The sequence below is a fragment of the Aulostomus chinensis genome, chromosome 8 (genome assembly GCF_037954235.1).
Source record: "Aulostomus chinensis isolate RoL2024-O1b breed Wild chromosome 8, RoL_Achi_v1.0, whole genome shotgun sequence".
NCBI classification, from domain to species: domain Eukaryota; kingdom Metazoa; phylum Chordata; class Actinopteri; order Syngnathiformes; family Aulostomidae; genus Aulostomus; species Aulostomus chinensis.
In genome coordinates this window covers 27,075,163-27,094,828 of record NC_141327.1, presented here as the reverse complement: position 1 = coordinate 27,094,828, position 19,666 = coordinate 27,075,163, and the positions used below count along the sequence as shown (strand labels likewise).

General features: G+C 44.8%; 3 protein-coding genes across 4 annotated transcripts in view; 2 read left to right on the top strand and 1 right to left on the bottom strand.

Moving 5' to 3' along the window:
- The first annotated feature begins 592 nt into the window (after positions 1-592).
- txndc11 (thioredoxin domain containing 11) lies at positions 593-10,906 on the top strand. The gene is made up of 13 exons (XM_086212052.1): positions 593-947; positions 2,099-2,195; positions 2,381-2,500; positions 2,941-3,038; positions 3,275-3,404; positions 3,611-3,704; positions 3,896-4,008; positions 4,296-4,499; positions 4,570-5,293; positions 6,550-6,731; positions 6,872-6,984; positions 7,899-7,979; positions 8,167-10,906. The coding sequence occupies exons 1-13, from the start codon at positions 823-825 to the stop codon at positions 8,693-8,695; spliced, it is 2,610 nt and encodes an 869-aa protein (XP_086068178.1). The 5' UTR covers positions 593-822; the 3' UTR covers positions 8,696-10,906.
- Positions 10,907-11,681: 775 nt separating this feature from the next.
- Positions 11,682-15,059, top strand: LOC147257857 (lipopolysaccharide-induced tumor necrosis factor-alpha factor homolog). 2 transcript variants are annotated; one of them, XM_086212051.1, is made up of 5 exons: positions 11,682-11,984; positions 13,214-13,246; positions 13,358-13,475; positions 14,672-14,829; positions 14,979-15,059. In XM_086212051.1, exons 2-4 carry the CDS (start codon positions 13,219-13,221, stop codon positions 14,778-14,780), a joined length of 255 nt encoding a protein of 84 aa, XP_086068177.1. In that variant the 5' UTR covers positions 11,682-11,984; positions 13,214-13,218; the 3' UTR covers positions 14,781-14,829; positions 14,979-15,059. The 2 variants fall into 2 exon arrangements, with proteins under 2 accessions (XP_086068177.1, XP_086068176.1); XM_086212050.1 differs by having other exon boundaries at positions 14,672-15,059.
- mslnb (mesothelin b) overlaps positions 14,545-19,666 on the bottom strand; it is a 30,907-nt gene continuing 25,785 nt past the window's right edge. The window contains exons 57-65 of the mRNA XM_086212049.1: positions 19,321-19,411; positions 19,089-19,218; positions 18,806-18,996; positions 18,183-18,344; positions 17,960-18,096; positions 17,390-17,529; positions 17,144-17,238; positions 16,466-17,060; positions 14,545-15,520 (exon numbers count right to left, since the gene is read on the bottom strand). Coding sequence (XP_086068175.1) covers positions 15,429-15,520; positions 16,466-17,060; positions 17,144-17,238; positions 17,390-17,529; positions 17,960-18,096; positions 18,183-18,344; positions 18,806-18,996; positions 19,089-19,218; positions 19,321-19,411 — 1,633 coding nt within the window. The 3' untranslated portion in view covers positions 14,545-15,428. The remainder of the gene's footprint in view (positions 15,521-16,465; positions 17,061-17,143; positions 17,239-17,389; positions 17,530-17,959; positions 18,097-18,182; positions 18,345-18,805; positions 18,997-19,088; positions 19,219-19,320; positions 19,412-19,666) is intronic.

Genomic DNA, 19,666 nt, shown 5'->3' with positions numbered 1-19,666 from the left:
TGGAGGTTAATCATGAAGTCAGAATAATGTAACTAAATATTCGAACACACCCCCGCTCAACATTTTCACAATATACTTGGAATAAGGCTCACTATCTGCCGATGGTAAACCCGGAGTGATTGCCTAAAACTTCTTGGTATTTAGGGGAAAAAAAATCATACAAATGTATCACCCATCCATCCATTTTCTATTCCGCTTACCCGTTAAGGGTTGATGAAGGGCTGGAGCCTATCGCAGCTGACATTGGGTGAGAGGCGGGGTTCACCCTGGACGGGTCGCCAGCCCATCACGGGGCCATCAGGAGCAATTAGGGGTTCAGTGTTTTGCTCAAGGACACTTGGACGTGGTCATTGGGGGAAGTGAGGATCGAACCAGCAACCCTTTGGTTGCTGGACGGCCTCTCTACCTCTGATCCATGCTGGATTATTATTATTATTATTATTATTATTATTATTATTATTATTATTATTATGATGGGGCTGTTGTGTTTTTCCTCGTTTCTTCTTCCCTGTGCTGCGTACTCCGGTACAGTAGGTGGCGGTACAGACCTTATAGGTCGAGGTTCCAGCTCACAATTGAAGTGTGAAAAAGAAGAACCAGAAGAAGGCGTCACTGTTACGGAAGTGAAAAGTCTACGTGGGGAAGAAAGGTTGGTCTGACCGTGTTTAAACAGTTTTGCCAGCAACCGAGACGATGTCCAATCCATGTTAGCTCCGTCTACCGTGGAACGAGCCCGCGTCCCCTCCCCGTCAGGCTGATGGACGCAGACAGCAACAACAACCGGAGCGTATAAATGGGACGAGAAGCCGACGACAGCCTGTAATGCGGCGGCGGGTGCGGCGGTCTCTCCGGCAGGTGCTGTGTCTGATGGCCCGGAGACCGGATCTACTCTGCGGGGCGATCGTGCTCGGAGTCCTGCTCGTACTGGCCGTCAAGTTCACATGCAGGTAAACAAGAGCAGCTTGGGTTGTGTTTCGTTGATCCGCTATTAAACATGATAATTCAGTGAGAAACTTCTGAAAGGCAGAAGCAGGAGATTAGCTTGTTATGATAATCCATCAGGTCAAGGGGCTTCATGTTAATCTCTATCAAGCCATTAAACCCGTGAACCTGCAGACATAATGGAGGTTTTGCACTTCAACCTAGAAGTTTTACTGTATTTATTTATTTATTCCGTGGAGTGGTGGTTATACTGTTGACCTCTATCCTGTTAACATTCTAAATGAAAGAATGCACTTAGTGTTTCCCTATATTCGCCTTGAACTGGTGCACTGAAGTCAACTTGTTAAAAGCTGCTAGGTTCTAGTTTGTAGCCAGCAGGAACTCAGACAGTCGTTCCTGTCTCCTGCAGCTCACTCGCCTCTGGCCTCTCACACCTCAGCATCAATCAAGACCAGCAGATTCACAATAACCCAGAGAAACCACACCTCAATCAAGTCACAATCACTGTGCTGGCTTCCAATCTGATTTAAAACAAGTTTTCTAATTTTTCGTCTGGATCAAGCTACCAGCAATTAGCCTCATTAGCTCTGGGTCTGCTGGGTGGTTTTCAGGCAAAGGTTTAAGAAGCTTTGTGGACTTATGATTGTTAATTTATCACAACATTAGTTGTTAATTTCTCTCAACTAATCATCCATCCAGACATTTTCTATACCTCTTGTCCTGTTAAGGCTCGCGGAGGGTGGAGCCTATTTCGGCTGCCTTCAGGTGAGAGGTGGGGTTCACCCTGGACCGGTCACCAGTCCATCACAGGGCCAACACATAGAGACAGACAACCATTCACACTCACAGTCACACCTACAGTCAATTTAGAGTCTGGATTAACCTGGTCCCCTCTTGATGTCTTTGGACTGTGGAGGAAGCTGGAGTACCAGAGAGAACCCACACAGGAACAAGGAGAACGTGGAGACTCCACACAGAAAGACCCCGTGCTGGAGCTGGGGCTCGAACCCAGAACCTTCTTGCTGTGTGACCACTGCTACACCCCTGAACTAATCATTTGATGTCTAATAATAGGATTCTGGTGTTAGAAATATGTACTATTGTCTTTTCATTAATATTAACTCTGCATTCTTATGATTCCTGATTTACATTTCAGCCGCGCTAAGAATGTGGTGGCAGCAGCTCGACCTCCACTGCGCTTCTTCTCCGCCGAGGCCCCAGTAGTCGACCTCTACCTGGGTCAGCTTGACCAGGTAAGACGCATGAGTCTGATATTAACACTGGAGAATGGATTCTTGCTGAAAATAACCATTACATCACATCATTTTTTGCCAGTAGTAGTAGTAGTAGTAGTAGTAGTAGTGGCAGTAAATGCAGTCTTACATCCACCGTAAACTGTACTGTATAACGTGGCGGTAACATGGATCTTCTTCTCCAGGTGGAGCGTCTCAGGAGCGTGGCTGAGGTGTCTCTCATCTTCTTCTACGCACCGTGGTGTGCTCACTCCATGGCCGCCCGGCAGGAAGTGCAGCTTGTCGCTAAGAAGCTAGCCAAACAGGTACAGAACACCTTTGATCAGATAGCAAACGTCAGCTGGCTCCCTGGCTGACAACCAGGTTAGCAGGAGACAAATACTACATAAATACTAAATGTATGCTGGTTGTTGTTTTTTTTTGTACTTTTGCTGTTTCAATACTCTTAAAACCATAAATATAACCTGAATCTAAAACTTGAATTAAAGTTTTTTGAATGAGTTTTTTGTTTTGTTTTTTGAATTTGTGCTTATTCAAGAATTAAATTAACAAACCGCTAAAAGCCTCTCAATATATGAGGAGTAATTTGAATTCCAAGATACTAACTTGACTGTGACTGATCAGATGCACATTTCTGGGGCTTTTTTTCCGTTTTCATGCAAATGAGTCTAGAGTCTAACCTCGAGTGAGAATGTTGTGGTCAGGAAACGGTTTGTTCAGCTGTGTCTCTGTCACTGGAGCGCAGGTGCAGTTTGTAGCTGTGAACTGCTGGTGGAGTCAAGGCAAATGCAGGCGGCAGAACCACTTCTACCAGTACCCCACCATCCATCTGTTCTACAGAAGGTGAGTTTGGGTTTGAGAGTCCCGTCCTTGTCATGTGACGTGTCGTAACAACGGTGAGGACTGCTCTTATTCAACGGTCCTGGAGAAACCTGTATGGAACTCTAGCGGCCTGCAGTTTGCAAATGTGTACACGATTGGTTCCGATTTTAAGTATTTTCTCTTCAATTGAACATTTTAGTTGTTTAGTCACATACATCGACCCTAAGGTGACGGGCTGGGATGTTTCTGTGCTGCAGGTTTGGACCTATTGAGTACAAGGGTCCGTTTGTGGCTCCGTATGTGGAGAGTTTCATCCTGCGAGTAATCACGCCGCTGACTTACCTCCCATCAAGAGCCACTCTGGAAGAGTTCCTGTCCTGTCACGAGGTACTGAAGCTCCTCTAGAGGCGATGCACCTCGCTGGCTATCAGCTCTCGTCTATGATGCAGCTGAGAGTATGTTTGTATCAAACATAAAGCTGTATTGTCACATGACATAAAGCTGTATTGTCACATGACATAAAGCTGTATTGTCACATGACATAAAGCTGTATTGTCACATGACACGTGCCGACCTGCCTCGTCTCTTTTCAGCCTCGAGTGGTGGGTTTCTTCCAGTTCAACTCCTCTCCTCAGCCTCCAGGATACATCACATATCTGTCCTCTGCCCTGCAGGCTCTAAAAAGGGGTAAGAAGGAAGTTAACAGCTTTGAGGACAGATTTTTTTTTTTTTTTTTTTTAGCAGAGAGCAATTTTAAGTCTGAAACTTGATGGGTAGAATATGTCTGTCAGTGGTGTTGGTTTGTTCATCACATTACCAAATGTCCTCTCGTGAGGATTGAAAGGACTTGTTCAGTCTCCGGCCCTGCGTCTCCGCAGATTTCCGTGGCGTGATCCGTTTTGGGGTGGTGACCAACAGACAAGTGGCCGAGGCTATCTCAGTGAAGGAAGATGAAACCGTTTACCTCCACAGAAGATTTAACTCCTCTCTGGTAAGTGAGGTCACAGGAAAGAGCGCGTAAACCTGCCACGGTTGTATAATTTAGGATGGATACTCAGAAGATGCTCTGCCCCTCATCGCTGCCACGGATGGACGGTTGGGGAAGAAATCCAAGAGATTGTTGAAACTGTAGGATCTAAATTGGGCTGCAGAACATTTCAGGTTATGTTTCAGAGACTGGATCCTGCACACGGGACCTTTTCATAGATTCTCCCTTCAGGGATGATTGTGCACGCTTCAGGCAGCCTCACTTAGGCGTCCTATCTTTGGCTCCTTCAGGTTTTTCCTCGAAGTGAACATAACTTCACATCAGAGGTCATCTGTAGCTGGGTGTTTGAACACCGTGAGACCGTCCTCCAGTGGCTGCAGCCTCCAGGAACAAAGTCTCGTCTCCTGGAACGGGAGCTGAATAAAGGTCCCGCGCTGCTGCTCTTCCTGCCACACAATCCCCTCAGGTCCGAGCCCAGCCCCCTACTACAGCAGGTGAGCAGCGACGCAAGGTAATCACACAGGATGAAAGCATATGTCTATCCGATTTGTCTTTGTTTTTCAGATTGCAGACATTGCTGTGCGTTATCATTCTTGTGACAGTGCCGGTCACCCCAGGTGGGCTCAAAGTTTCACCTCTAACTCGCCGTGCTGTCAGTCGGTCGTTCTCCCCGAGTCCAGGAGGACTGTGTGTGAGTTGTGCCACAGCTTCCCTCGGCCAAGCTTGACCAGCTCCTCGGGGGGCTGCTCCTTCACCTCCTCGGCGGTGGGAGGAGGCGTGTTGCAGTCTCATCTCAGACGCTGCTGCCTACACCAGCCCCCTGCACCCGCGTCCACAGAACCTGTCCCCTCAGTGGGCTGTAGCAACTTTCTGAGCGACTACAGCCCCTTTAGTCAATTCAGTGCCTGCTGCAAAAAAGTAGAGACTCAACTCAATGAGTCGTCTTATCAAGCCAAAGAGGGGCCAGACGTGAAAAGAGTTTCTGTTACACCTCCTCCTCCCTCCATCCCTCCATCTTCCGTCCCTCAAAAGGAAGGAGACGGCCTCACCGGGCTTCGCTGTCAGACCAATAGGACGCTCAGGTTCTATGTACTTGATGTGGATTTGAATTGGCCTCTGGCCGTGAGGCTGGGAGCACCAGGCAACAGAAACTCTTCTCACCGCGAGGAAGCCGGTGCGCGAGGTGACGGCAGCAGCTCGGGGTCGTTTGCAGCAATCGTGCACCTGAAGGACGAGGTTCATTATGTTCTCCAGCACAGTCCTGCAGCCACGCTGACTGAGTCTTTGGGTAAGAGGGCACCATCGCTTCAGATCACCGTCTTTAAACTGCATTTGAATCAAAGATGATACGCTAAGTACAATTTACTTCCAAATATCACCGCGGATGTCACCGTGGTTGTGGCCTCAAGTGTAAAGTGACAGAGTACGGACATGAAAAACCTGGAAAAGTCATGGAATGGAATTTGAAAATGGCAGCTTCCAGACCTGGAAGTTTGTTTTTGTTTTTTTTTAATAATTTTGGCCAAATTATTTTTGAAGTTAATGAAACTGTCTGTTTAAATGCAAATATACATTTTATCAAACAATGTAGCTCATCATTAATAAATGTAGCTACGCTGATCAATTTTGACATGCATTTCCTTTTTCTTTTTTTTTTTACGGTAGTTTTTTTATGTGTGAATATTCAGGAGAATCTATGCCCCTGATATTAGAGTATCAGGGGTTTAGTTAGGAATGAAAGGGAAAAATCTTTCAAGTTTACTTAAATTGAAGCGATGTGGTTTGATTGAAAGCAAACATTGGTAGAAGTGAAGGGGCAGCGTGGCTCAGTGGTAGAGTGGCTGTCTAGCAACCGAAGTGTCTCCACTTCCCCCGGTGACCATGTCAAAGTGTCCTTGAGCAAGATACTGAGCCCCTAATTGCTCCTGATGGCCCTGCGTCGGACTGGCAATCCGTCCAGGGTGAACCCGCCTCTCAATGTCAGCTGGGATAGGCTCCAGTCCACCCCACTCCACCCTTCATGGATAAGTGGTATAGAAAATGGTTGGACGGATGATAGAAGTGAAACTTACGGTGGTAAACTTTGACATGGATTTTTATCATTTTTCATCGTTTCTGCGGATGTACGGTCATGAATTTGTCGTAGAGAAAGTTTGGGATATTGATTGGTCGAGTTTGTAGAAACTCCTTAAATCTGATTTGTACTTTTATGGATGAAACGTGTCTTTTGTATGTGCAGCAGGGATGCTTGTTTGTAAGTTTCTTATCGGATGGGCGTTTGTCGGTTGCGCAGTGCTCAGGACTGCATGCTGACGAGATTTATGGTTACTGCAAAATTCTGCAACGGAAAATGCAGCAGTTTTAGAAGTAAATGTGGCCCACCTGCAGCCTTGAGCGTCTCAGCACCTGAAGCTAGTTGACGTGATTAACTGGACGTTACAACAGAGATGATTTTCCTCTAATTTGTTCTCAACGTCGAAACAAAAACAATGTGTCTTTTCTCTGGATGTTCGTGTGACTGTGTGGAAATGTGGATGTCATCAGAGGCCTTCATCAGGAACTTCAGTGCACCACACAGCATCTTACAGAGGCACCTGGTGGGGGCGGGGGACAGCAGAAGTTGGGAGGGGGAATCCATTCGTCCAGACGAACACCAGCCACCTCGACCCCTCATCATGGAACTGACCACTTCCTCCTTCCTGCCCGCCGTCATGGACCTTCAGAGGGTGAGGCGATGCATAAGAGTTTATCCTCAGCTGCTGTTGCTGCTTGATAGGCGGAGCTCTTCAGGCTGCTGTGTGTCACTGTTGGAGTGTCGAGGAGATGGAAGGAAAACATCTCTGTGTGTTCTTGTGTTCTCTCCCAGGATGTTCTTCTGTTCTACTACACTCAGTGGTGCGGATTCTGCTCAGTTCTCAACCACATCATCATCCAGCTGGCCAGATTACTGCAGCGCAACAACACCGTCACCGTGGCCAGGTGTGTGTGTGTGTGTGTGTGTGTGTGTGAGAGAGAGAGAGAGAGAGAGAGAGAGAGCAAGCAGCCAGCGGGCGCCCAGCCACACTTGTTCTTTTCTTTTAGTTCAGGAAATACGCCCATACCAGCATGACTTACAAAACATGGTTTCCCAGGTAATCTCAGGTTAAGAGTCAGGTGTGATGTAGTCTGCGTGGCAGGCTGCAAGTGGAGAACTAAGGCCTGCAGGTGGCGCCAAATCAAAACCTAAAACACTTCCCAACCTCTCAGAACCACAACAGCTCACTCTGGCTTTAGAATTGGAGCTGGATCAAAACCAGAGCACACGGGTTCTCAGAGTTTTGTGTTCTGGATCCTCAAACTGATTTCCAGTATTTCCGGACACCCATTTTAAAGTGAACTAACCCCGGTAGGGACCTGGAAATCTCCAGATATTATGGTCGATGTCCAGATGCTCTTCACAAGCATTTTAACTCAAGAAATCTGATCCGACCCTCGAAAATGTACATTCAGAAATGCTCAAAAAATGATTTGTTGTAAATGTCTATTTTTTGTAAAGTTTTTAGAGTTTTCTGTTGATTTTTAAGAATATTCAAGTTACAAAATGATAAATTAATTTTTGCTCCAATTTTTGCATTTTTTTTTTTAAAACACATCTTTAGTGATTCTTTTCCAATTTCTCTTAGTAAATTAAGAAATAGTTTTTGATGAAACATCTGCGAAATTGTCCGGTAAGGGTTTTTATTGACAAATTCAGGGCAATTTAATCTTCTTTTTTTTTCTTGGTAATTTGTTAATCACATTTTTCCATTCAAATACACTTTTTTTTTTCCTCGTAGAAATATGGGAAGATACCATCGATAAATTGGCAACATAAAAGCTACCTGCTATCATGTGCATATTTTTCTCTTGTTTAGGGTAAATGTTGCTCGTAATGACCTTCCCTGGGAGTTCATGGTGGATCACGTCCCTTCGATTCTTTTCTTCCCCAGATACAGGTGAGATTCCCCAGTTCCTGTGTCTCACAGTGACGAGTACAGTACATTTATAGATGAGATGTAGTATGGAGTCGTTCATCAGCTTAACTGCATACACACAAAAAGAAAGTATTTAGCTAAAATGTCAGAAATGATTTTCAACAGAATTATTCACTCTTGTGTTCATACTTCTGTTTCTGTCTTGAAGGAAACATCTGAGTGTGAAGTTCCCAGACGACCTTCCCATCACGTTGCCAAACCTGCTGCGCTTCATCCTGCAGCACTCTGGCTCTCCACATTACACAGACAAACCCATGACCTCCTGCAACGAGGGGGACGGGTCAGGACCCGACGCTGTCCTCCGCGCGGAGTTTGTGGCGCTCCAGCAAGAGGTTCAGGTGCTGCATCTCGCCCGCGAGCGCCTCTCTCAACAGCTGGCTCAGCTGTGGCGTGACAACCGACAACTAAAATTTGACTCTCGGAACTTAAAGGCCCAGAACACAGAGTTGCAGCAGGAAAGGCAAAGCTTAGAGGGGCAGCACCGGGAGAAGAGCCGTCAGCTCGGCGAGGCGGTGAGGCGCCTGCAGGAGCTAGCGGACACCTCTGAAAACCTGCTGAATGAAAACGTGTTGCTCAGGATGCTGCTGAGGGTACTGAAGGACAGGACAGACGCTAAAGAGCAGGCAGAGGTAGAGAAAAGCGAGGCGGAACCCAAAAGAAGCCATATGGCCTCATGACAGTCGGCCTGTCCTGGGGACGAGGAAAGACTGGATGAGGGAGGTCCGAGAAGGGAGGGGAGGACCACAACCGAAAAATCTGTGATTACACCTGTGATGAGGTGAAACAGAAGGAATTTTTCTGGCTATATGAAGAGAAGATGAGCGTGAAGTAGTAGTTATGAGCTGCCTGGAGAAAAACTTCCACTGTGCCAAGTCGAGGGAAGATGTGAGGAAACACTTCAAGACAGAATGTGGTGAAAGGGAAATCTTTCTGTGCTATTTTCCCATGTGTTTGTTTGGAATGATTTAATGCAGTTATTTGAATTTTACCATCATTGAGCAAGAAAAATGTATGTGTAACAATCTCAGTCATTGTCCAGGTCACAGTCCACCGGAACCGTTTGTTTTCCGCCGGCAGGCTGGCGTTGCTCACATTTTCAGTGAGACACGTGTGTTCAGTGACGTTGTGGCGTGAAGCAGCTCTTTCAGTGGCCTGGCTGACACGGACGCTGTCATTACGTTGCAGGTGTGGTCAAAGCGTTCTTGCTTTTAATATTGGAATAATTCAAATAGTTTTTTTGTTACTGTCATTTAGACCTGCAAACACTGGAAAATGAGGCCAGCAAACATCCGAATTTCCTTGAAGTAGTCAGCAGAGACGCCGGTGGAAGTGGTGGGTTTATCCACAGTTGACAACACGTGAGTGTGGGAGTTTGTGCCAACTTGAGCTACTCAGTTCTCACACTGCGCTGGTAGCTAGTTCTATCAGTTCAGCGGCGAGGGAGAAGTCAACACACTACAGACTGCAGCAGCCAAGTCCTCCATCTTTGTCTTAACACTTCACTCAAAAAGTGTATTTTTGCCTCTTGAGTCCTCACAAATTCTTCTCTTGAGCTCATGAGGATTTTGTTGTTGTTGCTGTTGTTACTCCTGCATCACCCCTTGGCGACCTCAGAATGCAGAATGAGCCAGCCACATGTATTTGGCTTCAAGCTAATGGAGACTGGATGCTAACAACAGTGAAATCAAATACTCGAAAAGGCAAAACACACTTTTTGGGTGAAGTATCACTCAAGACGGAGGCTCTGTCTGCTGGGGGAGAGCGCTGCTCGTCAAACTGAGACCCAAATACTCCATGTGCTCCCTGCCTTCAAGCACTTGTAATTATCAGCGAGAATTTTCTGTTTTGGAAAGAGGATAAAATTTTGTTAAGAGTGATCCGTTTTTACAGGAATCCTTGAATCACTAAAATGTTACTATTCAGGTATTACGAATGAGATGCTGCAATTGTTTACATGTGAAATATTGCACCAGTTTTTACTGATTAAAAACCTTTCCTCTTAGTATTTTCCGGGGCTTCATTGCGGCTCGTGTTCTTCTGTCAGCTGTTCAAATGCCTCTGATCCTGGGCAGAAGTCTGGCGTTGCTGTTGGCGGGTGTGAAAGTGTGTGTGCACCAAACTGGTGCCACATAATGGATCAGCCCAGAAAATGAGCCCTTCAAAACCCACGAGCTCAGTTGTTTCTAATTTCAGTGACAGGAAATCAGTTTTTCTTTGCTGTTCTTAATCTAAAATTTAAAGTATTACTTATGTGGCCATTTATTTGATCTAACTTGAGCAGTATTGGCTGTTAGTACTCAAAGGGGGTGGAGGCAGTATAGCTGTAAATGTTGCGGGGGCAAATGCATCGATCCCTAACTGTTTGCGCATACTCTGTTATTTCATCATCCTCTTTTCCTCTTGTAATCTCTCTAAACTCGGCGATGCCTGGAGATTTCATCAATTGAAAGACGAAAATATTGAACAAATCTAATCGTACATGTAAGATGCACCAGATTAAATGCAGGGTAACCGATCATAAACGATGACGTGGTGGTGGCATCCGAGGGCTCCAGAAACCGTGTGAGCAGCTTTAATCTGTCAGACATGCAGACGGACTACAGACCGGCCCTGTTACCGTGAATTCTACCATGTTCACTTAATTGCTGAATCTAATTTGGAGCAGTGGGAGCATGTGTTGTTAATTTCTGTCTGAATGGAGACTTGTTGTGTTCAGATAGTTTCACACACTGCGAGTTTGTCAGCGACGGCGTTGTTTCATACGTTTTGCAGAAAACAAGGTCCTTTTACCTCTTAGAAACTCCCCAACTCTACATCCGCTTTGTCTCTAGAGTTAAAGTATAAAAAGAGTTTTAAGGGATTTTGCTGCTTTAGCCTGAAACAGCACAGACGGGGGGGGGGGGGGGGGGGGGTAATTAGTGACCTTGTCAGTTGGTGATGTCATCACATTGTTGCCATTCAGGAAAGTATATGACACCTCACTATAAGAGACCTGCTGTGTAGGATTTAGGACGTTTCTTGAAAACATCTCACTCACCAATTTTTCTGACACCCGCAGGTTAAATGAATGTAGTGTAATACAGCGTCCCTTTATGATGAGCAAACCCTCCATTTTTATTAAAGTTGTTAGATCGGGATGACCATTTCTTGTATTTGTCATTTTAAATTGTGGTGCTGTTGAACGGTAGACCGCTGACAGGTGCTGCTAGTATTTTGTCAACCATATTTGTTCATATTGGTTATCTGATACTCGGTTCAGTAAAAGTTAAACTTTCAAAATGAGCAGCAGTACAAACCCCAACGCAAGGCTGCTTTTAGTTTCTGTATGAACGACGTTCGATAGATTTGTGGAAAATGAATTCAGGAAATAAAAAGTGCACTCCTAAAACGTGTGTTTTTAGATGAATATCAAAGTGTCTAAAGTTCCCAACAGATTTTAACAGTCAAAGTTGACATACCGATCTATAATCGATCGATTCCCTCATAAAATCTAAAGTTCGTCCTTTTAGATTCTTGGGCCTCATTTTCAGAGATTCCTCTGGGACGTTCAGGGTATGACATTGGTGCAAATGGACAACCTGAGATCCTGATGCCTCGGGTCTGCAGCTGTCACCAGTGCAGGGGCAGTAAAAATGGACAAAATCCCCTCTAGATTTATGAAGAAAAAAAAAAACCCAAACCTGACCATGATAATCATGAAGGGAGAACTTATTGTACTAGAGTGGTTTGAATGTTGTGGCTAAAATATGAACTACCAAAAAAAGTGACTGTTGGATTGGGTTCAGGGCTCATGATTACCCGAATGTACCCAGGAGGTGGACAGAAGCGTATTGTTGCCTGAGTGGAGGGGCGGGGTCGGCGAGGTGGGCTCACACTCATCTTATGACCACTGGAGGAAGTAAACAAGGTGAAGCTCTGCAGAGGCACTGAGAAAACTCTCCGGACTGACTTCCTGCAAGCAAGCCTGTGAGTACTCGCATTCCAACTGAAAAATAGAAGGATTTGTTGTTATTTTTAAGATTTCTTTTGCTAAATTGCATGAAACATCTGTAGCACTGATCAATACTAGAGTAGATGTGTGGATTATTTGTTTGTAGGTGAAAGTATGAAGTACTTATATTAAAAACTTTAGATACTTTGAGTTCATGCTGTTTCCTGAAAATTATATACATTTATGTATATATATATTTTTTTTTTAATACAGCTTGAGTCTATTCATTCATCATTTTCAGCTCACTGGCATTTTCTCAAACTCAAATCAAATTCCTACAGGGACATGAAAGTGTAAACCAGTTGACCAAAATATGGCTTAATTTCATTTTTCCATTTCAAATCTTGAGTTTCTTTCTTATTACTGCACACTGGTCTTTTTCCACTCAGAACAGATTTACCTCATAAATCTTAATCTGTGGATTTTCTCCCGATGAATTGACATTTGGTTTATGAACAATAAGTTTCTGTCAATATTCAGTAGAGATGAAGCAGTTTGGCTGGTGCTTGTGGCGGCGCAGTGGTAGAGCGGCCGTCTAGCAACCCAAGGGTCGCTGGTTCGGTCCTCACTTCCCCCGGTGACCATGTCCAAATGTCCTTGAGCAAGATACTGAACCCCTAATTGCTCCTGATGGCCCTGTAGCAGACTGGTGACCCATCCAGGATGAACCCCGCCTCTCGCCCGATGTCAGCTGGGATAGGCTCCACCCCCTGTGACCCTTAACGAATAAGCGGTGTAGAAAATGGATGGAAGGATGGTGCTATAAAAGTTCAATAGCCTCCTTGTTGCAGAATTCTGAGTCAAAGTTGTACAGTTTCTTGTACGCTCAAGTATAAGCACCATTTACATCCACCTGAGGATTTTTTTTTTAAAAGGTCAAGTGACAGAATAAACTTGCAATTTCTACTTTTTAAAAGTAAAAATATACCTAGATAGATATTAAACACTCCTGATAAACGAGGATGCCGCTACACCCCTCCACCACCCAGCAGCCGCGCGTGAGGCTGCTGACAAACAGAAACGGCACTGATCTGATTTGAGGGGAAAGAAAACCGTTTGTATTGCGTTTATTAGTTGTAGATTCAGTCAATAATGGACAGCTTATTTGAAAGGTCACCATGAAACTCTATGAATGCATCATTTATCAGTGTATTATCACGTGTACTGAGTTCTGACCCGCACCTGGGATTTTTATGGTTTGCAGGAACAATGGCAACAAGTACAGAAACCCCTGTTGGTGAGTCACATTTGGATGGTTAAGATCTGTTTTATTTCTTCACGTTATTCTAATTTCTTCTCCATCCGCTGCTCTCCCCTCTGACTTCCGTCATCCCTCCATCTTCATCAGTTGGGGACGGTCCAGTTCAGATCCCCTGTCCCACCTGCCATCAGACGGTCCTCTCCAAGGTGGACTACACCGCTGGGTTGCTCACCTACCTGTTCTGTGGAGGCCTCTTCTTCTGTGGGTGAGTGTGAATGACGCTCAAGATCACGCAATCGTTTTCAGAGTGACGTTTGAAGGCGAAAATGAACAAGAATGTTTGGCAGAGTAAGAGACATTTTAACCCCTTTCAAGCCTTTCCAGCATTTGAAAGAAACAATTTACTGTTTTGGTTCATAGGTCTGCAATGAATTCATGTCGGGCCTTAAATGTTCAATTCAAGCCCACATCGTGGTACTGTGACTCTTTACAACGTCATGCCAGTTCCACCGCACAGATTCAGATAACGAGACCGTGCTTACAGAGGTGGAATCAACAGGGTTTGACGTAGTCAGATCTGTTGCTCCAGCGCGCCAGGAACTTGCCTCAAAGGCTAAAACAGAAGCTCAGAGACAAAATGTCTGGTTTCTTCGTGATTCGAAAATCCAAACCACTTGTGGGCCTTTTTGGTATGCAGCTAGATCCACTTAGCGGTTAGTTTAGCTGAAGCTTAGAATCATTTCAAGAGAGACTGGAAGCGATGAAAACAGCGAGCCTGGGAGTTCCGACAAACGAATCCACACCTCAGCATATTACATAACCTTCGCCAACGAAGATAAATATTAGTTCAGTAACCACACAGTGATTTCACACTGTGACAAACACACAACAGAGTGTATATCCAAGGAAAAGTTCAGATCGATGAGTAAATTATCAATTGAGTTGGAGGCTTACACAGCTTTGCATCTTTACAAACAAGAATCGACACGTGTATAAAGACAACGTGCATTCACCTACGAAAATGATTAGTTTATCCCAATTAATTTTCCTTACAGAAAAGCAGGGCCGACATCTTAGTTCCGTGGGAAAAAAATTCTCTGGTTAACTGACCAGAAACCAGAGTGACCCCCCCACCCCCCCAAAAATGTTTAAATTCAGAGAAAGAGCTTCCTGCTAGCTTGCGGTTGATTGTGGGCGCTTGCTTGTGCATGCAGGCTTTTGTGATTGTAGCTGTAGAGACTTCATCAGTTCAAACCTGGTAAAATCCGAGCGCACCCGCTGACAATGGGGCAACAAGATCCACCGAAGCAACCACCGACCATGAATGGCTACGCATTTTACTGTCGAGATGATTCACTGAAGACCAATGAGATGGAATTCATGTTGTATACTTTTAAAATGCGTATGAATGTTAAAACATAATAGAGGTGACCTCCTGACCTCCGCGCCTGTCCTGTCCAGCTTTGTTTTAGGTTGCTGTCTCATCCCGTTCTGCGTGGACCGGCTGAAAGATGCCAAGCACAGCTGTCCTACCTGCAAGACGGCGCTGGGCGTGTATAAACGCTTATAGCTACAGATGCGTTAAATACCCGTGAGGGTGTTACGGACAGCAGGAAACGGTGAAATATCACAAATTATTCTGACATCGTTATCTGCATCTTCCTCAGTTGTTACGTGCTATCCTAAGACAATGCTTTGCTTTCAGCTCAGAATTACATATTTGTTGCATTTTTGTTTTCTTTAATTTATTTTCTACGTTTCCCAACAGATAAACTCATGTGAACTCCTCACAACGTCTTCCCCTCTCCTCCTTGAACACTAATAAACTGTGACGAGCTTTGTTCATCGATATCATGAGTTTTAATGATCTGATGAGGCTCTAATCAGGCAGTGTTTGTGTCTTTTTTTTTTTCACTGTTAAGTAAAATTAAGTGCATTTTCTAAATAAGTTCAGGTGGAGCCGTCACCTTCATTTAAACAGTCAAATCACCAGAACCAGAAGTAAACAAGGGGAAGAACTTCAAAATAAAGTGTGAAAAGTAACAATTACTCATCATTAAAACATTATTTACATGTTATTGCACATAATATAGCTTCTACGTGTTGAGTATTACAGCGTCATTTCTGACTTAACTTTCCGTACCGTCGCCTTTTCATTATTTTCATAAATATCTGGTGAATAAAATCCTTCCGCAATGTCGGTTTAAGAGATCAGCTGTCATACTATGAAGTGCTGTGGTATGATGAGGAGTGCGAGGAGGAGGATGAAGAAGGTCAAGCCGGCGTCTGATCGGATGCGGGCGCCGTCGCCTAAGACAGAAACACAAACTGGCATTAGACACAAGGAACGCTGTATTTTCTCTTGAATTTGAATATGGCTTATTTTTCCAATGTATTGATTTGTTGTGAAAGGATGACTGCGTCAAACTGTCCATCCGTGGTTTCAGCCACGCTAAAATGCAGCGGTGAAATATTGTTGTTGTTTTTTTTACTTTTACCGCTTGTATCTTGATTTGCCTTCAATTTTAGCTTTTCGCTAATTTGAAATTAAAGTTTAATTTTAGGATATCGTGGCGATTCAAATGCTTTCTTTTCATATGCAGGAACACGTGGCTCATTAATGTACTAAAAGCTTCAAATTAAAGTCTTTCCATCATGACGCCGTATTATTATTGTTGTTGTTGTTAAAACAACACATACACCAGGAAGTAAGAATAGAATGATTAATGACTTTTGAAAACATGAACTAAAACAAATACATAATACTGTATAGTTCAAGACTCTAATCTGAATTTAAAGATTAGCTGCAATCACAATGTTTGTACTTCCCGGCAACAATCATGACATCTTACTCCTTGACTGGTAAAGTGGAAGATGCTGAAATAAACTGTTTTTTTTTTTTTAACGAAACAGAAATGGTTGAGGAGTCCTCGAGGTACATTTGCCTGTATTACAATCCATTTATCGTGTCTTGTGGTTTACATTCATTCTCTTATATCAACATTGTAAAAGGTTACACTGCGTGAGTATGAGATTCAGGCAGGTGCAGCCGGTAGAAATGGAATCCAAGGGGTAACTTTTTAATTCTACGTTAATTTCAGAGGCTGAACTTTTTTTCACATGAGGAAAGAAGTTGAATCAGTACTTGTACTGTACTTTCATTAGTAGTCTGTTACACAATAGTCTAGTTTTACTTCTGTCACCTCTGTTGAGGGCACAGCGTGTTGATTAAAGAGTACATTTGCAAACACTCACCAGTGGTAGTCAAAGTCCCGGGCCCTGCTGTAGTTTGTGGGGCGGGGCCTGCTGTAGGTTGCAGGGTGGGGCCTGGTGTCGGTTGTGGGGCGGGGCCTGTTGTAGGTTGTGGGGCGGGGCCTGCTGTAGGTTGCGGGGTGGGGCCTGGTGTCGGTTGTGGGGCGGGGCCTGCTGTAGGTTGCAGGGTGGGGCCTGGTGTAGGTTGTGGGGCGGGGCCTGCTGTAGGTTGCAGGGTGGGGCCTGGTGTCGGTTGTGGGGCGGGGCCTGCTGTAGGTTGTGGGGCGGGGCCTGTTGTAGGTTGCAGGGTGGGGCCTGGTGTCGGTTGTGGGGCGGGGCCTGCTGTAGGTTGTGGGGCGGGGCCTGTTGTAGGTTGTGGGCCTGGTGCTGTGCTGTTGGGGGCGGGGCTTTCTGGAGCATCGGTGCCGCTGGAGGATGTTGGGGTGATTTTGCCTCCAGTGAGTCCCAGCCCCAGTGTGTCAAGGTCCTTTTGGTACCGACTGCTGATCCACCTCCGCACCACAGCTTCATTTTCATAAGACTTCAGCTCTGGCAGGTTGGTGCCAAGAATGCTTTTGACTTCATCGACTGTCAAATCCTGGAGAGAGCAGAGAAATGTTACACTCATGGAAATACACACATGCAAAACTAATCAATACCAGCTCTCTGACACACACTGACCATTACAACATCCTCATCCAGACCGGTGAAAGTTTCCATGTTCATGCTGATATCGGAGCCTGCCAAATTTTGAACAAAATCAACCCCTGCGCCCCCTGCAGGACAGGAAAGAAACGAACGTGTCACCTCTTCGCAACAACATCAAGCTTTTGTAGCCAACGCAGGATTCTGTCATTTGCAGCTGTTCGGCATGAGAGCTTTCTGACTGACGTTACTGTAGGTGCATTTGTGCGTCTGTTTGCGTACCGAGGTAAGGTTTCATCAGCTGGTAGGTTCTAGCAGAGATTGCTGAGCGGCTGCTGTCTATAAAAGCTTGTCTGGCGATGGTGAAAAGCTCCTTCTTTTTCTCCAGGGTGCAGTTGGACACCGTCATTGAGTCTGCATTCCTGCAGGAGACAGAAACACACAAAAAGACCTAAATCTTCATGTCCAAAACCTAAGAGAAAGTCAAAAATTTACATTTTTAAACAGTTCATTTGCTCAGTTTAAAGAAAATGACATGCTTGGAAATTTAGTTTATAATTTTTTCTCTCCAAAAGTGTAAGTATGTCAGGTTAATACGTACTTCAATTTTTTTTTTGTAAAATATGTCTTACTGATGTGTTATTTAAAAAAATTAGGATTTGCTGAAAAAAACTTTTGCCTTTTTTAAGTAGGAGAATCGCTGCCCTTTTTATATCTCTTCTGACAGGAGAACAAGATATTTTTTTAATTTAAATCTAAACATGGACCTCGGACTGACCTGCACTGTTTTAGGATCACAAATGATGATGTTACTTAACATAAATCTATGACAAACACTGCCTGATTTCTTACTTGAGGCTTTGGGAGGGAATGTTCTTCAGAACATCCACGTCCAGAGAACACAGGTTGGTTCCTCCGATGACGTTGAGCTCTGCGCTGCCGAGTTGGTTCCCCGCGTGACTCAGATATTTGGAGATGATGGCGTTTGCCTGGAACACAGGAAACATGCAATCACGAAAACATGATTGACTACATAGAGTGGACACACACACACTGAGCTGACTTGTCTGCTTACCAGGCTCGGTTCCCACTCGCCGTTCGACGAGTCCATCAAAGCAGCCAGCGTGTCAATCTCTGTGATAGTCCACATGCTGATGTCATCAGTCGTGGCCTCACGGGATGCTGGTCCTAAGAGTTGGACTTGGTCCTCCGGGATGACGGAGGTGGCAGCGTAAGCCTTCAAATATGTGGAAGAAGACATTCACTCACCAGAACTTTCAAACCGTTCATTTAAGATTCCCTGCAGAGCTTCAACGTGGTAAACCGACGCAGATCGTCACATTTCTGTCAGGACTTCTGGTGTTTCTGTGCTTTCGGTCACTGTTCTATGTTGCTGCTCTTCCCTCATATGCTACGGAGCCCTGGAGTCACCACAGAGACAGAAAAACGTCCTCCCTCAGGCCAGTTGCTTTTCCACCAATGTATTTCTTCTGGTTCCACAAAACAGAAGTTGTTCCCTCAATATAATCTACTGATCATTTTGAACCGACTCCATTTTGTGACCACAAACTTATCAGAGGGGCCGTATTATGTCCCTTGCCCAGTTTTCATGACTGTTTCAGTGTTTTCAACTGGCACAGTTTGGAACAAAAAAGACCCCATAAACCAAACACTTGATCCTGCGCCGCTGTCACCAACCTCCCGCAGCTTCTGGAGAACCACCTCCAGGTACTCCTCCTGGTCCACCTTCTCCGTGATAGCAACCAAGTTGTCCTTGACAGTGGAGGCACTGAGGCAGTAGTTGAACTGGGCGACGGTGTCGTAGTCGAAGGGGAACGTCTCGTCGCTGATGGTCACCTGGGTGATCTCGCCTACAGTGCACTCAACTCCTGAAGCAGAGGTTACGACTCGATTGGAAACATACTTAAAAAAAAAAAAAAGAAGCACATTTATGTGAAATAACAAAGACAGAGAAACGAACCAATCGATCGTTTCCTCTTTGTTTTCATGGACATTCTTATCTCGCTCTTCAGCTTCCTCATTTTCTTCTTCCCCACACCGTTGCTTCGAAGAACTTCCAGGAAGTATTTCAAGAACTCACGCTTCATTTCCTTTTACCCAGAACAAAACAGATGCATGATGTTTCACAACAGAAGTACAAATACAAAAAATACATCATACATGCAGTACATACATATGTATTTGCTACATACTTTGTCAAAGTAACCGTAGAAGGACGAAGTCATGTACAGCGGCAGCATCCCGAGGTCCTCCAGTGTCTGCACATTCCACGCTGATGGATCCCTGGTCAACAACACAAAAGTGTCACAATCAGTGAGCAAGAGGGTTTAGAATCGAGTCAAAAACACATATTTTTATTGTTTGTTTTCCATTTTTACCTTTTTCATAAAGAAAGAGAGGAAAAGGGGATATACTGCATCACAGTTATTTTCCTCTGTGAGACATTTTGGACTGTTACACAGCAGACCACAACATCCCCAGGAGGGAATGACGAGGAGGACTTTTATCCATTCCTGTGATTTGTTCTTTCTTTCTATA

Bases quoted from the DNA above. Each gene is read 5' to 3' on its own strand.
- txndc11 (XM_086212052.1), top strand. From the start codon at position 823: ATGCGGCGGCGGGTGCGGCGGTCTCTCCGGCAGGTGCTGTGTCTGATG. The intron at 4,009-4,295 runs GTAAGTGAGGTC...TGGCTCCTTCAG, and splicing joins GAAGATTTAACTCCTCTCTG to GTTTTTCCTCGAAGTGAACA. The intron at 5,294-6,549 runs GTAAGAGGGCAC...GGATGTCATCAG, and splicing joins CACGCTGACTGAGTCTTTGG to AGGCCTTCATCAGGAACTTC.
- LOC147257857 (XM_086212051.1), top strand. From the start codon at position 13,219: ATGGCAACAAGTACAGAAACCCCTGTTG. The intron at 13,247-13,357 runs GTGAGTCACATT...CATCTTCATCAG, and splicing joins AAGTACAGAAACCCCTGTTG to TTGGGGACGGTCCAGTTCAG. The intron at 13,476-14,671 runs GTGAGTGTGAAT...TGTCCTGTCCAG, and splicing joins GGAGGCCTCTTCTTCTGTGG to CTTTGTTTTAGGTTGCTGTC.